At 46.4% G+C, this 20,780-nt stretch overlaps 2 protein-coding genes across 2 annotated transcripts in view; one reads left to right on the top strand and one right to left on the bottom strand.

Moving 5' to 3' along the window:
* The window catches only part of Dnaaf5 (dynein, axonemal, assembly factor 5), a 46,555-nt gene extending 43,522 nt beyond the window's left edge, over positions 1-3,033 (bottom strand). The window contains exons 1-2 of the mRNA XM_005397777.2: positions 2,412-3,033; positions 1,530-1,714 (exon numbers count right to left, since the gene is read on the bottom strand). Of these exons, the coding sequence (XP_005397834.1) occupies positions 1,530-1,714; positions 2,412-2,988 (762 nt within the window). The 5' untranslated portion in view covers positions 2,989-3,033. The remainder of the gene's footprint in view (positions 1-1,529; positions 1,715-2,411) is intronic.
* Positions 2,432-20,780, top strand: part of Prkar1b (protein kinase, cAMP-dependent, regulatory, type I, beta) — a 121,986-nt gene continuing 103,637 nt past the window's right edge. The window contains exon 1 of the mRNA XM_005397779.1: positions 2,432-2,517. The gene's annotated coding sequence lies outside the window, so the exon portion shown is untranslated. The remainder of the gene's footprint in view (positions 2,518-20,780) is intronic.

Raw genomic sequence — 20,780 nt, 5'->3', positions numbered from 1 at the left:
GGGACACACACGACACTAAACAAAATCAGAATGAATCATGCAAACAGAACATGCTGCTTTTGAAGGCACAAGTGAAGAAGCAACCAACAATGACATCTTTCCTTCCTGTGCACATGCACATCTGTGACACTAGAGTCAGTGACATGTTAACACCCACATCACTGATTAACAGAATTCAAGCCTCCTTCCTACAGACAGCTACTATGCAGCCAGCTATGTGTGCAAGGCTCCAGGTGCACAGACACACAATTACAGATAGCTACTGACAATTCTGCTTTTCACAGGTAACTGTTGACACAGTTATGCTATTTATAGAGTTCTCCATAGATAGTTACAGAATTTATGCAGAGCTTTTGATACATAGCTCTTACACTATTTTGAGGACTGATTTAGCTATGACACAAAGAAATCACTTTCCCTGTCAGCCATGCTCCCGCCACTCTAGGCTCAGGGAGGTGTTAAGTGTCCAGGCTGTGGCACTGGCAGCGCTGCTATTTCTCACTGCTTCCTGCTGATTTCTGGACTGCCCTCAGCAGCTGAGATCTCAGGCTAGTGGGTGGTGCTGACCTGGCACTCTGCCCTGCCCTCCCCCTGCGTGTGGTTGGGGCAGGAGGGTTCCTGGGGGCCATCCTAAGAGTCAGCTGAGCCAGTACCCTGGGTGTGGGGGATCATCTGTCCTCGAGGACTCTTGTGGGGATTAAATCAAGTGGGTATGGACAGCACACAAGAGAGAAGCTGGAGAGTGCTGGATTTTCATCACAAGAGCCGGGGCCTGCCACCTGGATACCTACTTCTGTCTCAGTGGCCTTCTAGCTACTGTGGACTCTGGCCTCTGTTCCTCCCACCACACCTGACCAGAGTGAGCATCTCTTCACCTGTTTCCTCCCTTTGGGACAGTCTTTGCTCTGTTGTGTGGTTTTAGCAACACAGGGTCTCAAATCTAATGTGCCTGGCAAGCCAAATTCTGTCCACACTAAAGCCAGTGCCCTCCTCTCTACCTGTCTGTTCTTGCCTGAATGCTCGTTTCTCAGGGGTTCCAAACCCCAACAGCACAAATTACCCCCACAAGCCTCTCTAGGCTACCCTCCAACCACTGTGGCTTTTCAGTAAAATCTGCCTTGGTGGACAAAAATATGAAGGCTGCTTCTGCAAACAGAAGCATACACAATTTAGATTTTTTTTCTTAGAAGAGACAATAATTATAAAAATAATCACTTCCACATTTCCTGGAACAAAGAATAAATATACAAAATGTTAAAATAATTCAGCCTCCCTAGTTTCTCAAGACATGCAATAGCAACATCTTATGACTGAGTAATGAGGGGACACTGGTGCATTTCACACCTTAATAAAGAGAAAACTAACTAAACCAGCACATTGCACGTTTCTAGTGGAAACAGTGGAATTTTTTTTTTTGGTGCAGGGAATCGAACTCAGGACCTTGCATCACCCAGGCTCATGCCGCTGAGCTACATCCCTAGCCCTCTAGTGGAAACAGAGCAGACTGCCTAGCAGAAAAATGCCTTTACCTGAGAGACGTCGTCAAAGAGCCGCTGAGCAAAGTGTGAAAGCACATCGTCTACGGACTTCCCGTTCCCAAACTGGATCACTGTCCCCGTGGCTTCGATGACAGCCACCCGGACTTTCCAGTGCTGGTGGGAGATGGTGTGCATCAGCGGGCTGATCAGGGACTCCGACTGCATGTGGAAGTGGTCTGTGGGACAGGGGGCATCAGTTACACCCTTGTGCCTCATGCCCCTCAGCAATGTGGCTGTCAGCACCTGCCATCATCCTCTCCCCACTCTACATCAACCCAGCCTGACCCTAAGGGCCTTTGCTGGCCTTCTCTCTCCATACTCTCCAGCGGCCCTGGCGGCTTCCCGAGCGCCTTAAATCTGGCATCCTTATTTTTCAAGGATGGTTCCTCACCGGTCACAGATTTATATTCCTCCTCCAAGGAAGCCTTCTGCCAGCCCTAAGCAGCACCTATTGTTCCAAATCCTAGCCTAAGTAGAGAAAGAGAATGTCCTAATAGGTTGAGAGCTGTTAGAAAGGTGGAGAATGAACTAAACGTGTGCAGGATAAAAATGCTTCTCTGCACTGAGAATAGCGGCTCAAGCCGGAGACAGGAGAGTTGGAGTGGGAGAAACAGAGACCAAGCGGGAGGACTGAGCGTTTCTCTGATCACGCCCTGGAACCTCTGCCATTGAAATCATCGTAGGAAGGCGAGTGTATAGGAGCCATCCTACCCCAAACCAGTTTAAAAAGGATTTCTGCAAGGAATCCCGGAGGGTAGCGGGATACAGGGGTGCCCGGGAGGCCTCACGTGGCATAAGGGTCAGAAGTCACAGGGAGGGGGGCCCACATGGAATGCGGGGGGCCTGGAGAAGGGGCGGTGCCTTGGGGCTCACCGGGCGTGGCGCGCGCCAGTGCGGCGGCGCATTCGCAGCTCTCGCGGCGCACAGCAGCAAAGGGGTCGAGCAGCGCGCCCCGCAGCGCACGCACAGCGTCGTCCAGGTGGGGCGCGAGAGCGGCGCCGCCCAGGCGCACTGTCTGGCCTAGCAGTTGCACGAGCGCCAGGCGCAGCTCCTCGCAGACTTCGGGCGGGGGCCGCGCAGGTTCGGGTCGGGCTAGGCGTGCGGTGAGCGCGGGCACCAGGCGTGGCAAGGCGTCGCAGGGCCGCGCGGCGCGGCGCAGGCCGAGGTCCAGCAGATGCACAGCCAGCGCGCGGCAGCGCTCAGCTGGGTCGGCTAGGAGGCGCAGTAGGCGCGGCAGCAGCAGGCGTGCCCAAGGGCCCTGGAAAGCGGCGGGGTCGGCGCTGGGCCCCTCGTTGTCCTCCAGTATGTGCTGCAGGGCCTCCAGCGCACGCCGCCGTCCTAGCTTGCTGTCGGTTTCCAGCCCCGGCAGCAGACGGCCTAACACGCGGCTCAACTCGGCCGCATCCGCTAACTCCGCGGGGCCTGCGGCCCTCTCCACCTCCGCCGCCATCTTGCGCGCGTTGCCTGTCACCAAGGAAACCAGCGCTTTTACGACGGCTGCTGCGCAGATTATGGCATAACTTCCGGCTGGCGCGGCTTGCGGCAGGGCGCTGGTCTCGGGGGCGGGGAGAACGTAAGGGGTGTGGTCAGGGTCTCGGGAGGGGCGCGAGGTTCTGGGGACCCGGTCAAGGGGGCGGGACTAGACATGGAGAGCGTATCGGAGACTGAATGTGGAGGTTAGGGGCTGGGCGCGTGCCTTGGGGGCGGAGCTACGAGGGCAGGTTTGAGGGTGGTGCTAGATCATTGGGGAGGCGCCTGTCCTTGGGGATGAACCGGTCGGCGCGTCGCGCTTGCTGGTTCCAGCTGTGTGTGGTGTCGCTTCTGCCCCTTGTCCAGGTGGAAGCTCTCTTGATCCGAAAAGGAGGAAGGTGGCGGCTGCTCTTGCCAGGGCTCTCGCTGGCGAGTCTTTGCCTCTGTACCTGCGCGAACTGTAGAGGGGCGGGTCACACTCGGTGGAAAATCTAGGGGTCCCCTTCTTCTGCAGGTCTGGTCCCACGTTACTTTAGGTCATCGGCTGGGTGCTCAGCCTTGGCCCCAGCTGGGACAGAGGCACAGGAGCCAAGTGTCTCCTATTTGTGGAAATGTGCTTCATTTTAAGAACTGTACTTTTTTGGTCGAATTTGTTGACACTGGTTTTCTAAAATGCTGTGATAACAGGTGATCCGTGTGTGTGTGTTTGAGTGTGTTTGATATAGGATTTCACTATGGCCCAGGCTGGCCTTGGAGCAATCCTCAGCTTCCTGAGTGCTGGGATTGCACCCGTTCACTGTGGTCCTTGTGTTTAAAATGTTTTTAAATGTGGCTAAAAAGTCTTGGGGAATCACATTCTTTTTTCCTACAACAGTCACCTGTTTTCCCAGGCAGTGTCTTGAAGTCCTGACCTGGACACTGGTCCTTCCTCTTGCCCACCTTGCTGCCTAGCTAGGCTCTTAATGGAAAGATCCTACTAATAATGTGTAGCTTCAGTGATCGCAGGACAATGAGGAGGAAAGAAGGTTGATCTCAGCTTGTAAGGCTGCCCTGAGGAAGTGATTCTAGAAGAGAATGCCAAGGAAAAAGTAATAGTGAACCAGGTCAAATGGGCTGGGGGTAGGGAAAGAGTTGCAGATAGAGGGAATTGCAGCTTTGCCAAAGGTCCCCTGGTAGGTGTCACTGGATAGAATTGGATGCCTCAAATTCATTGAAGTCCTAACCTCAGTGCCTCAGAATGTGGCCTTGTTTGGAGACAGGATCTTTGCAGAGGTTAAGAGTCAAGTTAAGAGGAGGTCACTAGAGTGGGCCCTAACTCGGTAAGATTTCTGTCCTCATAAGGAACATTTGTGAGTGTGAGGATGTCTGTCCACAGCTGCCCGAAGAGGCCAGGAAGAGCCCGCCCTGCTGCCACCATGACACCACCCTGATTTGGACTCTAGCACCCAGAATTGTGAAGCACCAGTGTCCGTGCTGTAAGCTGCTGCGGACCTGTGATCCTTGGTTGTGGTGGCTGCAAGAGCCACTTAAGGTGGCTGACACTGTCCCAGGAAATGAAGCATACCTAAGCTTCCATTCTCTAGTTGTGGAAAGGGGAGTGGCAGTTGTGGAAAGTTGAAGGTGGGGTTTTGAAGATCAGGTCTGAGTTTTTTTAAGGAACACCTGACTGCTATTGAGGACCATGTTGGGACCAGCCAGAGAGGAGTGAAGCCATGACATTGTGGTCAACTCCAGTGATAATGTGTGATTAAATGATCAGGGCAGGACTTTTTTCCCTGTTCTTCCCACCTAGATACAACTAAATACTCTGCAAGTAACTCAACAGCCAACAAGGCAAGGACCTTTGAAGGTTGATTAGTTGTGTCAACTTGAATAAGAGAAGCTTAACTAAATTGGCTCAGCAATTCCACACCCTAGGGAGTGGAAGACCCACCCTAGGGCAGCTTGACACCTGAATGGTATAAAGGGAAAATTAAGGGGCTGGGGATTTAGCTGAGCAGCACAGCACCTGCCTGGCAAGCGCAAGGTTGTGAGTTTGATTCCCGGTACCGGAAAAAAAATAAATAAATAAAGGGAAAATGAAGAAGGATGGATCTGCTTCTATTTCTTCAGAGGAGCTCCAGTCTTTGCCTTCACCTTGGACATCATCTCCTGGCTTCCAGCACAGACTTTGGCTTCGGGAACAGATCCTTCAGCCTTCCGGCACAGACTGTTCAACATTTCATCACAGATCCATTGGCCTTCTGATAAGGGCTCACATGGGACACTGCAGTGAGCTCCAGATCTTTGACTGAATCCTTTGGTCTCCAGCGTGCAGACACCCTCTGCGTGCTTCCTCATCTGACTCTGTTGGAGGCCATTATAAGCCAATCTTGTAAATTCACATACACTTGTATATCTTGTGGTATATCTGTTTCTCTAGTGAACAGATGATATAGGATCCAAGAGGTGGAACCAAGGTTAAGGACCCAGGACTGGAGGACAGCAACACTAGGAGTCCCAGGGTTTGATTTTTCTCTTTATGTTCCAGTATTGCTGACCCAGGGACCAGAGAGCCCTACCACCCAGCATAGCCATCAGGCATAGACAAGAAATCTTCAAGGAAAACTTGCTTTCTTCCTGGGAAAGGAGATCCCAGCCTAATGGGGAGCTCTAAACTCACTTTACAGTCTGCCCCAGGACAGCCCAAAACGAACTCTGCTCCCTACCACATAGAAAGTGTCTAGGGCCTGAGACTGCATGGCCTTCTGCTGTGGCATATGCAGACCCACACACCCAGGAACCCCAGGCATCCAGGGAAACACTTCCAACCCCACAGGTGACACCAGCTGGGATGAATGCCCTCCCTCTTCCCAGTGCCAGAGAGTAAAGCAGACCAGGAGAGTGGTGTAAGGGCTCTGAGGACAAAACCCACATTGGAACAGCAGATCACAAAAGTAGACCAGGATCTACACACTATACTCAATGGGGTGGCTACCTGCCAGCATAGAGGAATTAAATGGGACCGGATGTCCAGGTTTGAAAATCATTTGTCCACTGAAGAAGCAGAGGCTGGCCGAGCTGCAGGCAAAACAGGGATCCAAATGATGCAGCATAACAGGAAGCAAGGCACAGGGAAGTGGAAATGAAAAACAGTATCTTAGCTGGATCAATCAGCCCGGGCCAGGTTAAGTAACTTAGCACTTGTAAAGCCTGAAAAAAACAAAAGCAGTAGAGAATCACCTTATACAGATGGCAAGATATGGTCAGCTAAGTTGGAAGGTCCCAGAATAAGGTTTAATTGAAATTCTTGAAGAAACCAACAAACAGGAAAGACAACAACAGTTAAGTTCAACAGAAGAAAAGTAATGGACTCTGATGAAGATGACAGTTACTGAGCTAAAAATGTTTAGAGACTGAAACAACAACACTTCTAGGGCAGAAGTTAAAATCTGCTTAAATGTTTGTTTTGTCCATGGGCCTTTAAGAAAGCTTGTTATGCAAAATAAAAGAAAATCATTTGTCATACCAAGAACCAGGAAGATCATGATGTGAAGGACATGAGTGCTAAGGTAACTCAGATGTTTGGAGTACCTGCCATGTATTTTAAAGCACTCATTATATATGCCTTGAAATAAAATGACCTGTAAAAAAGTAACTGTAAACTTTTGAAGCAAGTGAGACATGGGAAAATTTAGCAAAGAAATGGAAACTGTAAACAGTGAAATGTAAATCACAGAATTAGAATTTTTTTTTTTTTGGAGACAAGGTCTCACTTTGTAGTTCAGGCTGGCCTTAAACTTGCTATGTAGCCCAGACTGGCTTCAAATTGATGGCAATCCTCCTGTTTCAGCCTCCTGAGTGCTGGGATTACAGGCGCACACCACCAAGCTCAGCCTAGAATTTGAAAAAATATAATAACCAAGATAATATGTCCATCATTGAAGCATAGTGGAGATGACAGAGCAACAGAATTTACTCTGAGCCGCAGAAAGTAGAGTGGGGGAAAAATGAACTGAGTCTTAGAGGTCTGTGTGATGGCAAATGATACATCAGTGTCCCAGAACAAGAAGAGAGAGTGTGGGGGACTAAGATGTATTTAAAGAAGTAATGCCTAAAGGCTTCCAAATTTGGTGAAAGACATAAATACACACGTTCAAGAAGCTGAGCCAGCCCTTAAAGGATAAGCTCTCCAAAGCTCCACACCTGGACACATCATGTTAAATTTGAAAACTAAAGAGACAGAAAAAATATTACCAGCCAATGTGAAATGATTCCTGTAGAGGGGAAGCCCTTTGATTGACAATAATCATATCCGGAGCTATGAAGGCCAGAAAGGAGGGGACTCACATCTTCAAATGTGCAAAATGTCACCTGTAAACTATCCACCAAGATGTTCTGCAAGGGTGGAGGAAGAATAAAAGATGTTCAGAAAAAGGCAAACCAGCCAGGACTTGTTGCTGGCAGACCTACCTGTGAGGAATGCCTAATGGAATCTCCCCAAATAGAAAACTGTACCAGGAGAAGGCTGGGACTTGCAAACACTGAGGAGGGAGGGCAGGAAGGATAGAGGCAGAAGTCAACATAACTCACTCTGCTACAGCTTGGGTATGGCTGAGTATCTTCCATGCCTCAGGTGTTGAAATATAATCCCTGCAGTGAAGTTTCAAGAGGGTGGAAGTTAAGCTGGGTGTGGTTGTGCACACCTGTAATCCTGGTACCCTGGGAAGCTGAGGCAGAAGCATCACAGGTTCAAGCATAGCCTGGGCAAATTAGTGATTTAGGCCCTATCTCAAAAATTAAGAAAAAATAAATAAATGGAAAGGGCTGGGGATGTAGCTTAGTGGAAAGGTCTTAGGTTCAATTCCCAGTACTAAAAAACAAAAGGATGGAAATTTAATCTGTGGTGTCTAGAGGCGGGATCTAGGTAACTAGGATTTGTTGTTGTTTTTTGTTTGTATTTTCCGGTACCGGGAATCGAACTCACGACCTTGCGCTTGCCAGGCAGGCGCTGTGCCGCTGAGCTAAATCCCCAGCCCCTGAGTAACTAGGATTTGATAATGTCACCAGAGTGAAGCCTCATGACTGAGTCGTGTTGGCTTTAATGAGAAGAGAGAGACCAGAAGACACACATGCACACGTTCCCCATCTCCTTCCACTTTGATGTCCTGGGCCACCTTGGATCTAGCAAAAAGGTCACCACCAGATGCAGCGCCTCTACCTTGGACTTGCCGAACTGTGAGCCAAAATAAGCCTTTTTCCTTTATAACTCACCCAATGTGTGTGTGGTGTTGTCTGGTTTTTTTTTTTTTTTTTGGTACTGGAATCAAACTCAGGAACCTGTGCTTGCCAGGCAGGCGCTGCACCGCTGAGCTATATCCCTGGCTTTTGTATTGTTGGCAAGAGAATGGACTCATAACCCATCTTTCAACTTACTATTTTATTTCACTGTTTGTGATAGTTGAAGCAAAGAAGTGAGAAGGGCATGTTAGTCACCTTTCGGTTGGTGGGACAGAATAGCTGATATATATAATTTAAAAGGGAAAAGGGTTAGTTTGCCTCCTGATTTCAGAGGTTTCAGTTAATGGTTAGCTGCTCCAGGGCAGAAACCTCATGGCAGAAGGGTATGGTGGAAAAAAGCTGCTCACTCTATGGTGGCCAGAAGGCGGAAAGAATGAAAAAGAGCCAGAGAGAGGAATGGGCTGGGACAAGATATCTTCTTCAAAGCCACATCCCCAGTGACCCACTTCATCCAATCAGGCATCACTCCCAGTAAGCCCATTGAGCTATGAGTTCATCAGTGGGTCACCTCCCTGGTGAGGTCAGCACGCACACTCACTATCCAGTCAGTCCTCAGGCTGCACCTCAGCACTGCTCTACTGGGGGCCAAACCCTCAACACATGAGCATGGAGGGCACTTGAGGTCCAAACCATAACAGAGGGTACAGTACCCACACTGCACTTGAAGTGGCAAAATATTGGCCTATACGGCTGACACACCTCATGTATGTGGTGACAGTGAGCACCCAATAGATACGGTGACACAGGCTAGTAGGTTCTTTATGCATATGGTAATGGCCAGAGTGACACCAGGTAGACAGTGTGATACAGACTGACACGTGTCTCGTGCACATGGTGACAGCTAGGGCACCACCAAGTAGATATGGTGACATACACAAAAACTTTATAAAGTGGAATTTTTTTTTTTTTTTTTTTTGAGACAGGGTCTCTGTATGCAGTTCAGCCTGACCTTAAATTCACTGCGTAGCTCAGGTTGGCCTCGAACTTGTGGCAATCCTGCCTTGGCTGCTTGAGCGCTAGGATTACAGGTGTGCACCACCATGCCTGGCTATAAAGTAGAATTCTTAAAAAGCATAATTCAAATATCCTACAGTAGAGTGGCTGTCATCAAAAGATCTAAAAATATTGGCAAGGCTGAGGGGAAAAAGGCATCCTTCTACATTGTTGGTGGAATGTAAGCTGGTACAACCATGATGATAATCATTTGGCTCAGCTATTCCCCTTCTAGATATCTTACCAAAGAGTTAAAGACATTATACTACAGTGCTACCTGCATACCCATGTTTACAGCAGCACACCTTATAGTAACTAATTTTGAGCAACCTATGTATCAACAGATGAATGGACAAAGGAAGTGTAGTAATTACACACAATGGAGTGCTATGTCATATTAAAGGATAAATTTGAGTCATTTATAGCAAAGTGGATGTACACAGAGATCATAGTTAAGTGAAATAAAGCAGACACACATTTAAATATTGTGTAACTTTTATGAGAAACCCAATATATAAGTAATTTTAAGAACTATAGACAGTTGGAAACAGGGAGATCTTTTGTAAAAGGGAAGGGAACCAAGAGGTGGAGGGAGAAGGGAAGAAGGGAGGGAAAGGGGAATAAAAAGAATCAAGATATGTTGAAGTTCATGTAGCTGTTTTCTAAGATAAATGTAAACATTAGGTAGTGGAAACAGACTGATAAATACACTAAACACACTAATAAAAAATTTTAAAATATCCTGAAAACAAATAAAAATTTGTAAAAGAAAAAAAACCCTATGGTAAGCCATGAGAAAGAACAGACACAAAATGGTAACCAAATGGCTGATCTCAGCCCTTGCGTGCCAGTGACATAAATGTGGATGTTCTCAACACGATATCGGAAGGCAGAGATTGCCAGAGTGGATAAAACACAACCAAATAGGCTATGTCCTTCATGCCTCAGACATAATGATGTAGGTTGAAAATACAGGATGGGAAAGGTGTATCATGCCAACATTAATTCTTTAAAAACCAAGATGGCTGGGGATGTAGCTCAGTAGAATAATTGCCTGTCATGGATAAGTCCTGGGTTTACTCTTCAATACTGGGAAAAATAAAACTTACAGGAGTGGCTGTCTGTGCTCATATCAATCAAAGTAGATTTCAGAGCAAAGTAAACTTATGAGGGCAAAGGGACAATATGATAAATGAGCAACCCACCAGGAAGGTACAACAATCCCAAGTGTGTGTCCACCCAACAACCATCTTCTAAACAAAGGAAGCAAAATCTGGGAGCTGAGAGGAGTCCACTGTGACCGTCAAGGATCTCCACTCCCCACGCTTAGCAATCACTAGAATGATTGGACAGATACTACTTTCCCCCAGTAGTGACATGGCCAGAGATGTAAGACTCAAAGATGAACAAATTCAGAAGACTGTCAGGGAAAACTAAATGGATTGCCTTTCCATAAACAGAAATCTGATTTGTGTTAGCATTCTGCCTCTCTGACAAAATATTTGAGGAAAATAAAGGAAAAGCTTGATTTGGCTCAAGGTTTCAGAGGTTGCAGCCCACATTTAGGTGGCTTTATTGGTTTTAGGCCTGAAGTGAGGAAAAAAAAAACGTGGAAGGAAGGGTATGGTGGAGGAAAGCTGCTTACCTCACCGAAGCCAAAAGCAGAGAGAAAAAGAGTATGTGTTGGCTGGCTCTCTGGCCCTCAGTGTGTGTGTGTGCGTGCACGTGCATGGTATTGAGGACTGAACCTAGGGCCTTCCCGCTGGCCTAAATCCAGGCCCTGTTATTTTTTTATTTTTAGACAGGGTCTAAGCAGACTGGGCTTGAATTTGCAATGCTCTTGCCTCAGCTTCCCAGAACGCTGGACTTACAGGCATGTGCCACTACACCTGGCTTTCCTGCTTCTGTTCCATCTGAACCTTGTGCTTACTGGAATGGTGCTGTGGCATTTAGGGGAGATGTCCTAAATGCCAGTTGTCTCTGGAAACCCCTACCAGGATACATCCAGAAGTCTGCTTATTTCCTAGAATTTTTCAATCTAATCAAGTTGACAAGACTAACTACTAGAGAACTGATACAAATGTTTTTCTTTTTTTTTGGTCTTCTTGAGACAGAGTATCGCTCTGCAGTTCAGGCTGAGCTTGAGCTCACTTTGTAGCCCAGGCTAGCCTCGAAATCACAGCAATCCTGCCTCAGCGTCCCCAGTGCTGGGATTACAGGCAAGTGTTTTTCTTTAATTCTATGAATAACATTTTTACTGACTTGAATTACCCATCTAGAGTAAAAAAATGATTTTTTTTTTTGTCTTTTTGAGAGGGTCCTGCTATGCAGTTCAGGCTGACCTTGAGCTCACTCTGTAGCCCAGGATGATCTCGAACTAACAACAATCCTGTCTCAGGCTCTCGAGTGCTGGGATTACAGGTGTGTGCCATTACACCCGGCACAAAAAAATGATTTTCTCCCAGAAGCATATTATATAGGAAATTAAATCCAAATGTGCCAAAGACACGACTATTAAAGATAGGAACAGAAATGCTTGAGGCAGAAGAAACACACAATACAGAGTAAAAAGGCAAGAGTTTGTTCAAAAGGAAAATGGCTGGGGATGTAGCTCAGCAGCACATGCGTTTGCCTGGCAAGCGCAAGGTCCTGAGTTCAATTCCTGGTACCAAAAAATAAATAAAAAGGAAAACAAAATTGGCAACCCCCTCTCAAGACTGACAAGGTCAAAAAAAAAAAAAAAAAAAAAACAACACAAGCTGGGTATGGTGGTGCATGCCTGTAATCCCAGCACTTGGGAGGCTGAGGCAGGAGGATCATTGCAAATTCGAGACCAGCCTGGGCTACAAAGTGAGCTCAAGGCCAGCCTGAGACCTTGTCTCATAGACAAAAAAAAAAAAAAAAAAAAAAAAATCTATTTTATCACTGGGCATGGTGGCACACACCTGTAATCCCAGCACTTGGGAGCCTGAGGCAGGAGGGTTGTTTGAGACCAGCCTGGGCTACAAAATGAGCTCAAGGCCAGCCTGAACTGCATAGTGAGAAAAAGACAAAAAAAAAAAAAAAAAAAAAAAAAGCACAAAACTCCAATATAAGGTTGTTAAAGGGGTCATCACTACAGGTGTATTAAAAAGAACACAAGAATAACATAAAAGAATCTGCAAAATAATATATGAAATAAATCCTAGGAAAACATAATTTACTAAAATGTACAAGAAAAAAACAGAAAACAGAGATGTCTAACACTGTTAAGGAAATTATAAAGACCTTAAACCCAGATGGCTTTACTGACAAACATTTCAAACAATAACTCCAGAAGCTGGGTATGGTGGTACATCCCTCTAACCTCAGCTACTGGGGCAGTAGCTGTAACCTCCTGAGGCAGGAGGATAACAGTTTGTGCTTGGCCTGGACAACATAGTCAGACATTGTCTCAAAAAGCAACTGGGGATGTAGCTCAGTGGTAGAGTACTTGCCTAGAATGAACCAAGCCCTGGACTCAACCTCCAATATCCCAAAACAAAACGACAAAACCGCTCAAAAAAGAAAAGCCCCAAAACTTCACATTTTAACCTCTCCAAGAATAGAAACAGAACACTTCTCAACTCTTTGTCTGAGGCCAGCATTGTAACTTTGATCCTAGAGTGACAAGGACATTACACAAGAGGATTATGCTGTAAATCGACATCTTTTATTGAACATGTAAAAAATGCTAAACATTAACAAATTATTATTTTTTTGTGTTTTTTTTGTTTTTGTCTTTTTTTAGAGACAAAGTCTCACTATGCAGTTCAGGCAGGCCTTAAGCTCACTTTGTAGCTTAGGCTGGCCTCGAACTTCTATTGCTCTTCCTGCCTCAGCCTCCCGAGTGCTGGGATTACAGGCATGTGCCACCATGCCCGGCAACTTTAACAAATGAAATCTAGGGATAATGAATTTCAAAATCAAATTGAGTGTATTGAAGAATGCAGGTTGACTGAACATAGTGAAGTTTACTACATTTTCAAATTCAAGAAACTACATACAAAAAAGCATTTGCTAAAAGGTAACACTCACTGCTAATACATCATTTATTAGGAGTAGAAGTAGTATATTAGGAACAGAACTTTTTTAGGTAGAATCTACAAAATTCCTACAACAAATACATTAAATCAAGGTAGTTTCCAAGAAAGCCACCCTGTGCCCTTGCTCTGGTGTGGAGCATGGGCCTGAGGCCGGCCTTGACTGAGTGTGCTAGAAGGGTGCTCAGCCTCATGGACCCTGTGGTTTCCAGAGGTAGGAGGTGACCACAGGAGGTAGGAGGGAGAGCAAGGGCAATAAACAACAGAAAGCTGTGGGACAAGAATCAAGAAACCAAACAGCAGGGCCAACTATGTCTAGGTATTAGAAAAGCAATAGATAAATACCACACAGTCACCTCCCTCAACCCCCAGGCATGCATAAAACCAAAAGTATATGCCTTTGGCCTTCTCACCTTGTTTAATGGTATTTCCCGCCGCCACTAGGGCTTTGGAAGCCATGACACTTTCTCTAAAGACCCTATACTGTCTGGTCAAAAACTCCCCCTCCCAACGGGTAGGCTGAGGTAGTCTGTTGGACCTTGGCTCCTGTCAATCCCCAACTACAGATCCTCCCACAATCCCAGGACCTTAAAGATTCTGCCCCTGGGAACTTTTTGCACTGGCCTGCTTCTGCCCTGGAGTATACCTTGACTTTCACTTTCAATAAACTGTCCTCTTGCTGTTCCCAAGTGTCTCATTCAATTCTTTGTTCAGGATACCAAAAGCTTTTCTTTTTTAGACAAAGTCTTGCTATGTAGTTCAGGCTGGCTTTGAACTCATTACGTGGCCCAGGCTGGCCTCAAACTCACAGTGATCCTTCTGCCTCAGCCTTCTGAGTACTGGGGTCACAGGCGTACACCACCACATCTGGCTCCAAAAACCTCGAAACAACCCCCTGCCCCAGTCCCTCCATTGAGTCACAATGTCACCCTTATCAGAATGGCTCTGGTCTGAACCAAGTAAGCATTGGTGAGGACATCGAGAGATCTCCACCTTGTGTGGTGGGAATGCAGGAAAACAGGCTGGTGGTCCCCCTACCAAATGAAAGAAACAGCATTGATGACCCTCTCACCTATCAGCTCCGCCTGCTGAAGAGAAGTGAAGGCTGTGTTCAAACTGACAGCTGTGTGTTTACTGGTTTTGCTTTTTTTTTTTTTTAAGCCGTACTGAGGATTTCACTCGGTGCCTTCAAGGGACACTAAGCTACATCCCTGGTCCCCTTTCTAATTTTTTAAATTTTGAGATGGGGTCTTCTGAATTTGCTAAATCCCCTAGGATTGCCTCAAACTTTGATACTCCCTCCTCAGTCACCCGGAGTGCTGGGATTCCTGGTATGCACAGCCACACCCTGCTTAGAACTTCCTTTCTAAGGCTGAACCATATCCCACCATAGGGAATGACTACATTTTTTGTATCCGTTCATCACCTGTGGATGCGTGTTTGAGTGGTTTCCACATGTGACCATGGTTTTTTTTTTTTTTTTTTTGTCTTTTTTGAGACAGGGTCTCACTATGTGGTTCAGGTGGCCTTGAGCTTACTTTGTAGCCGAGGCTGGTCTCGAACTTGTAGTGATCCTCCTGCCTCAGCCATCCAAGTGCTGGGATTACAGGTGTGCGCCACCACGCCCAGCCTCACATGTGACCATTGTGAACAGTGCTGCTAAGAACAGGAATACAAACTGGGTGTGGTGGCACACACCTATAATCTCAGCATTCTGGGAAGCTGATGTAGAAGGATCTCGAGTTTGAGCCCAACCTGGGCAATTTAATCAGACCTTGTCTCCAAAACAAAAAAAATAAAAAGGCTGGAGATTTAACTCAGTAGAAGGGACTTGGGTTCAATCCTCAGTACTGCAAAAAAGAAAAAAAATTTTTTTTCACTTAGTGAAGTTAGCCAATCACAGAAAAATGAACACTACCAATCCTCTTACAGGTGACTGGAGTCCTTGACATTGTGGCCTGGGGCTCAACTTCCTGCAATCCTTGATGTGGAGTCTGTCCCACTTTGGGGAGACCAAACTCCTCTGAGGGATGGTGTAGTGAAAAAGAAAAGAAGGAACCTCTCTCCTTCCCTGTGCACTCCCAGCAGAAGGGTCTTGCTGAAAGTGGGGCAATATTTTAACTCTAAATCAAGTTTGCAGTTATAATTGTATTTCATAGTACTGGACACATCATGACTTGAGTTGACACTGGGTTTATATATAAACATAACTATGGAACTTTTAAAATTCTTCATGTTTGACCCACAATGTAACAGAGCTATCTGCATTTGTATCTGTCACTCCCTTCACTGCCTATATTTCAAAGAGCCATAAAAATTCAGAGACAAAAGGATTCCCAGGGACTGGGGATTTAGCTCAGTGGCACAGTGCCTGCCTGGCAAGCACGAGGTCGTGAGTTCAATTCCCAGTACCAGAAAAAAAAAAGGATTCCCAAGTCTCTTCCAGGAGTCTTGCCTGTCCAATGTCTTGGCTACACATATTTAAAAATGCCACTTAAAGCCAGTATAATAAACTAATTTTAGTAAATAAGTCGTAGTTCCTTCATTCATTATTTCACTTGACAAATATTTGTCTAGCACAGGACATTTCTAGACATTCTTTTCAGTGCTGAATAGAAAAGGGTGCGTCAGGGTGGGCGCAGTGGCTCCTTCTCCAGGAATTGGTGGTCCTGTGTGAGATAGTATTGAGTCAGCTGAGAGGCAGATGCTGGAGGTGGGACCTGAGAAGTGAGGAGTCCTCAGCCAGGCGCAGACGGGGGCAGCTGTTCCTGGCCAGGGTCATGGCCCTGTGGAGAGACATCAAGAAGTGAGGGGATGGGGACATGCGCCAGTCCCTTGAGGAGGCTGTGAGGAAGGTTCGGAGGAGTCCAGGAGGACACAGACAATGCAGCAGGCAGCCACGGCAACTCGTCTAGTTGAGAGAACAGACTGCAACTGACGCACTGGTGGGTGACGTGGGTGGATCAGGAGTTGCTTTGTGGACAGCATTGGCAGAGGGTGGCCCTAGATTCAGGGTCAAGTGGGGAGGGAGCTCCTTGGAGGGCTTGCAGGTGTCTGGCTCGGATTCCCAGACAGATGGAGTGTCCTTCACAGAAGCAGGGATGCTGGCAGATGACCAGGTCTGCAGTGGGGAACACATGCCTGGTTCTGGGCCCGATGGCTTTGAAGTAGTTTCCGATTATGCAATGCTGCTTAAGAAAACCACCCTCAACAGTGGGGCTGTGAATAGTAGCTTTTATGAAGCTTGCAGATTTGGTGGGTCTTGATGTCCCTTGGGGGAAGAGCGAGGGACACCTGGCCACTGGCCACTCTCAGGGCCACCTGAGAATACTTGGCCCCTCTCCACAGGGCCACTGTGGGCTTCTTCACCGTGAGTGTTCTCAGAGGAGAGAGTGGGCAGGACTGCACCGCCCTTTGCATCTGGCCTCCGGAGGACACGGTGTCACGCAGCCATCCTTGCAGGCAGAGTGCTGGGCACCAGGAAGGACTGTGACAGCTTTGGCTCTCTGTAGGGCAGCAGGCTGGGCCATTCACTGTGCACACCTCAGATCAGCACCTGAGCTGGCTCCTCAGGGGGGAATGTGTGGCCTGGGGAAGGATAGATGTGGCCTCTGCTCTTGGGGCCAGTGGAGTACTGGGCCCGGTCCTGAGGGAGTGACACACTCAGTTCCTTCCACAAGTAGATGTCTTTGCGTGGGGACAGCTGTCACACTGTAGTGAATGAATCGCTGTGTTCTGCTGGGGCAGGGAGCATGTTTACCAGGGCAGTGGAGCCAGTCTTCATTCTGGCAAACCTCTACTTTACCACTGGGCATCTGGTAAAACAATTTTTAAAAAATTATTTTTATTAATACATGTTTGCGGTCCATAATGTTTAGGTTCATCAAGGGAGTAGGAACATGGACCTAACACATCTTAGTACTCTTTAGTCCCTTCCCTCCCTCCATCTCTAGATCCTGTTCTCATTTGCAAAAGATGTATCTCTGTTTCCTAGTGTCTTTTGTTTTTAAAAGTATTTATACTTTGTGTTTCTCATGTAAATTACATGATATTTAAACTCATATGTCTGATTTAATTCACTTAACATTGTGGTCTCAAGGTGCACCCATCTTCCTACAAATGACTCAAATTTATCCTTCCTTGTGGCAGAGTAGCACCCCATTGTGTACAAATACCAGATTTCCTTCATCCATTCATCTATTGATGGACACAGATTTAGCTATTTTGAGTTGTGCGGCTATACACACAGGTCTGCATGGATCATGTGAAGCCATTGCCTGAGGCATTTGAATACTGGGATATGAGGTGGGTCTTGATACCCCCACCCCTGGTTTACAGCTCAGCCGCCTCAGTCCTTATAAGTCAATGGCTGTCTCATATCTACTTTAAACCTTCCAAAAACTGTTTTCGGGGGTTTGTGTTGTTAGTATTACTACTACTACTACTACTGCTGCTGCTATTTACAGCACTGGGAATTGAACCCAGGGCATTTGCACTGAGCTTTTTTTATTTTGAGACAGGGTCTTGGTAAGTCTCTAATTTACCTAAGCTGGGCACAAAATCACAATTCTATCCCAGCCTCTCAGAGAGCTGGGATTACAGGCATGTGCCCCCTCCTCATTGTAGGTTTGTGCTTTTAAAAACAGAATGTTGTTAATGTGGTTTTAGTGTGCTTGTAGGAAACAGTGAAAATCACAAGTGTTTTAAATTCTGCATCTTAAACATTTTAAAACAGAGGAAATTAGTTAACTGGTTTTGAAGGGGTAATATTTACATGTGGTATAAAATTAAAAATACACTCAAGGACCCAGGAGCCAGTGAGTCTGTCTTTTCCTCTCACTCAGATATATAGTTCCCCACTCAGAGGCTACCTCTGTCTGGTTTCTGCAGTGCCATTCTAGAGAAATTCTGCACCTGAATAAATGATTTCTCCAGTGCCCTTGGCAAAACATCACTATCCAATTTTTGAATGTTTTTGTCAGCTGATAAGTAAACAGTGGTATCTCCCTATAGCTGTAATTTGCCTTCTCATTTTGGGCAAAGTTGGGTATCTTCACACTAAGTAAATTAACCTTTTTGTAATATATATTATAAACATCTGTATCTTGTTCTGTCTTCCGGGTTATGTTACATGGAGAAATTTTTCATGTTTTTCTGTGGTAAAATATACCAAGTTTTACATTTATGCTTTCTGGATTTTGTATTATGTTTCAAAAGTCCCCCTCCACTCCAACATTATACACTTTCCAGCTTTTCGTCCATGACTTCCACAGTTTCCAAGTTTATAATTAATTCTGTGCTCCATCTGAATTTTGTCTGTGTGAGCCAGACTATAGGGATCCCACTTACATTTTCCTAGGTGGCTTCCTACTATCTCCAAACTATTGAGTTCTTTTTCCTGCTCATAGAGAACATCACCTTTATCAACTACCGCATTTGGGTTTATTTCTGTGGTTTTTTTTTTTTTGTCTTTTTTTGAGACAAGGTCTTGCTATGCAGTTCAGGCTGGCCTTGAGCTCACTTTGTAGCCCAGGCTGGTCTTGAACTCCCAGTGATCCTCCTGCCTCAGCCTCCCAAGTGCTGGGATTACAGGCGTGCGCCACCACGCCCGGCCATGGGTTTATTTCTGAACTCTGGTTCCCTGTTTGTTCTCTCGTGTGGCAGGCTTGTGCTATTTTAATTTTTTCTTATATTCTGACATACAGACTTGCTCACTACTCACACATTTCCTCTGGCAGCTGTCTTCTTTTCTTGCTCCAACCCACACCTGTAACTGGGCTTTTCCTCGATTCCCCCCTTGAATTAGTTCTCTGTGGCTGTGCATCAGTGACCTGAAGTGACACTCTCATTGTCTCTTGATTTCTGGAGTCTCCAGGCCAAGCGGGCTGTGTCCTCCAAAGTTGGGGATCAGTGTCAGGGCTGGGTTTCCCGAGGCTCTCTGAGGGATACTCATCCCCAGGCTCAGGGGGTTGTTTACAATATCACTGCTTGCAGGCTATCAGATGTGGCTACACTTGACACCCTCTGCACACGAGGTCACACCTTAGTCAGTATCTTTAAAACTAGCCAGGGCTGGGCATGGTCACACTCACCTGTAATCCCAGCACTCTAGGAGGCTGGGTAGGGGGAGTGCAAGTTCAAATCCAGTCTAGGCAATTTAGTGAGACCTTATCTCAAAATAAAAAAGGGCTGGAGATGTACCTCAGCGCAAAGGTCCTGGGTAATCCCTAGTACCAGAATAACACATACAAGACAGCCATTATGATCCTATGTAACCTAATTGCAGAACACGTGTGCATTGTACCTCTATCACCTGCGCAGCTCATTGGTTAGATACAGGTTATGGGCCCTGCTGTGCTCAGGGAGAGGACACTGGGGCGGGAACCCTCAGAGGCTGGGATACCATGGGGAGCAAGGCCAGGATCCCACAGCTGTCTTAGAGTCTGTCTACCATACCAGGCAGTGTTATCTAGGAAGACTTCAATGGACTCTGCATCTCAGACCTACAGAAGGGGAAGTCTGTAACCACTGAGGCTTCTGTAACCACTTCACAAAAATAAATACATAGCAAAGAAAAAAAAAAAACAAGACATGACAGTCCACGTCTAGGTGGTGTTTTCAACATAATAAGGGAGACAGAAATTAAGCCAATAGGATTTATTTACTTATTTAGAGACAGGGTCTTGCTAAGTTGTTAAATTGTCCAGGCTGGGCTCAAACTTGCAATCCTCCTGCCTCAGCCCTCCAGAGTGCTGAGATTACAAGTGTGCGCACCACCATGCCTGGCTTCAATAGCTCTTCTGATGACAGCATGTCTGGTCACTTGATGACCCTAGAGTCAGGCTTTGAGGGAACTGAAAGCCCTAGGATCTGGGAAATGCCAATGTCTCTGGAAATGTTTAAAGAATCCCCTTTAGCACATAGTGTGGACCCTCCCCAGGGAGGACTGGACATTCCCAGAAGAGGTGTCTGGGACTTTTACTGGGGCTTTTGAATGAATAATTGGGACTTCAATGAATAAATGATTACTAGGGCTTTTGATGGATAACCAAATCACCAGCTGCATGTTTTCTTAAAAGGATGCAGCTGCCCGGAAAACCCATAAGAGCCAGAATTTGTCCCGATCCAAGAGGGTGGTGGCCTGCTGCAAGTGGTCGAATGGTATATGACCCAGCCCAATGAGGAACATTCTTGGTGTCCTCAGTTAAGGGCAGTGGCTGCTGATCATACACTTAGTTTCCTCGCTTGACCTGCGCTCACCACTTTTAATGTATGGGGACCATGTACGTCTGATCAGGGGATATATCCATTTCCATGTTTCAGCTGCAACCAGTGAAAAGCAAAAACCCACTGGTTTTGTAATAAAAGCATTTATGAGGCTAACTGGGGAGAAGATCTGAGGACAGCAGTGGTTGTTTGGGAATGGCCTTGGCCAAAT

The sequence above is a fragment of the Chinchilla lanigera genome, unplaced genomic scaffold (genome assembly GCF_000276665.1).
Source record: "Chinchilla lanigera isolate Chin_1 unplaced genomic scaffold, ChiLan1.0 scaffold00059, whole genome shotgun sequence".
Classification (NCBI taxonomy): Eukaryota; Metazoa; Chordata; class Mammalia; order Rodentia; family Chinchillidae; genus Chinchilla; species Chinchilla lanigera.
This window is presented reverse-complemented; position numbering and strand designations above follow the sequence as displayed.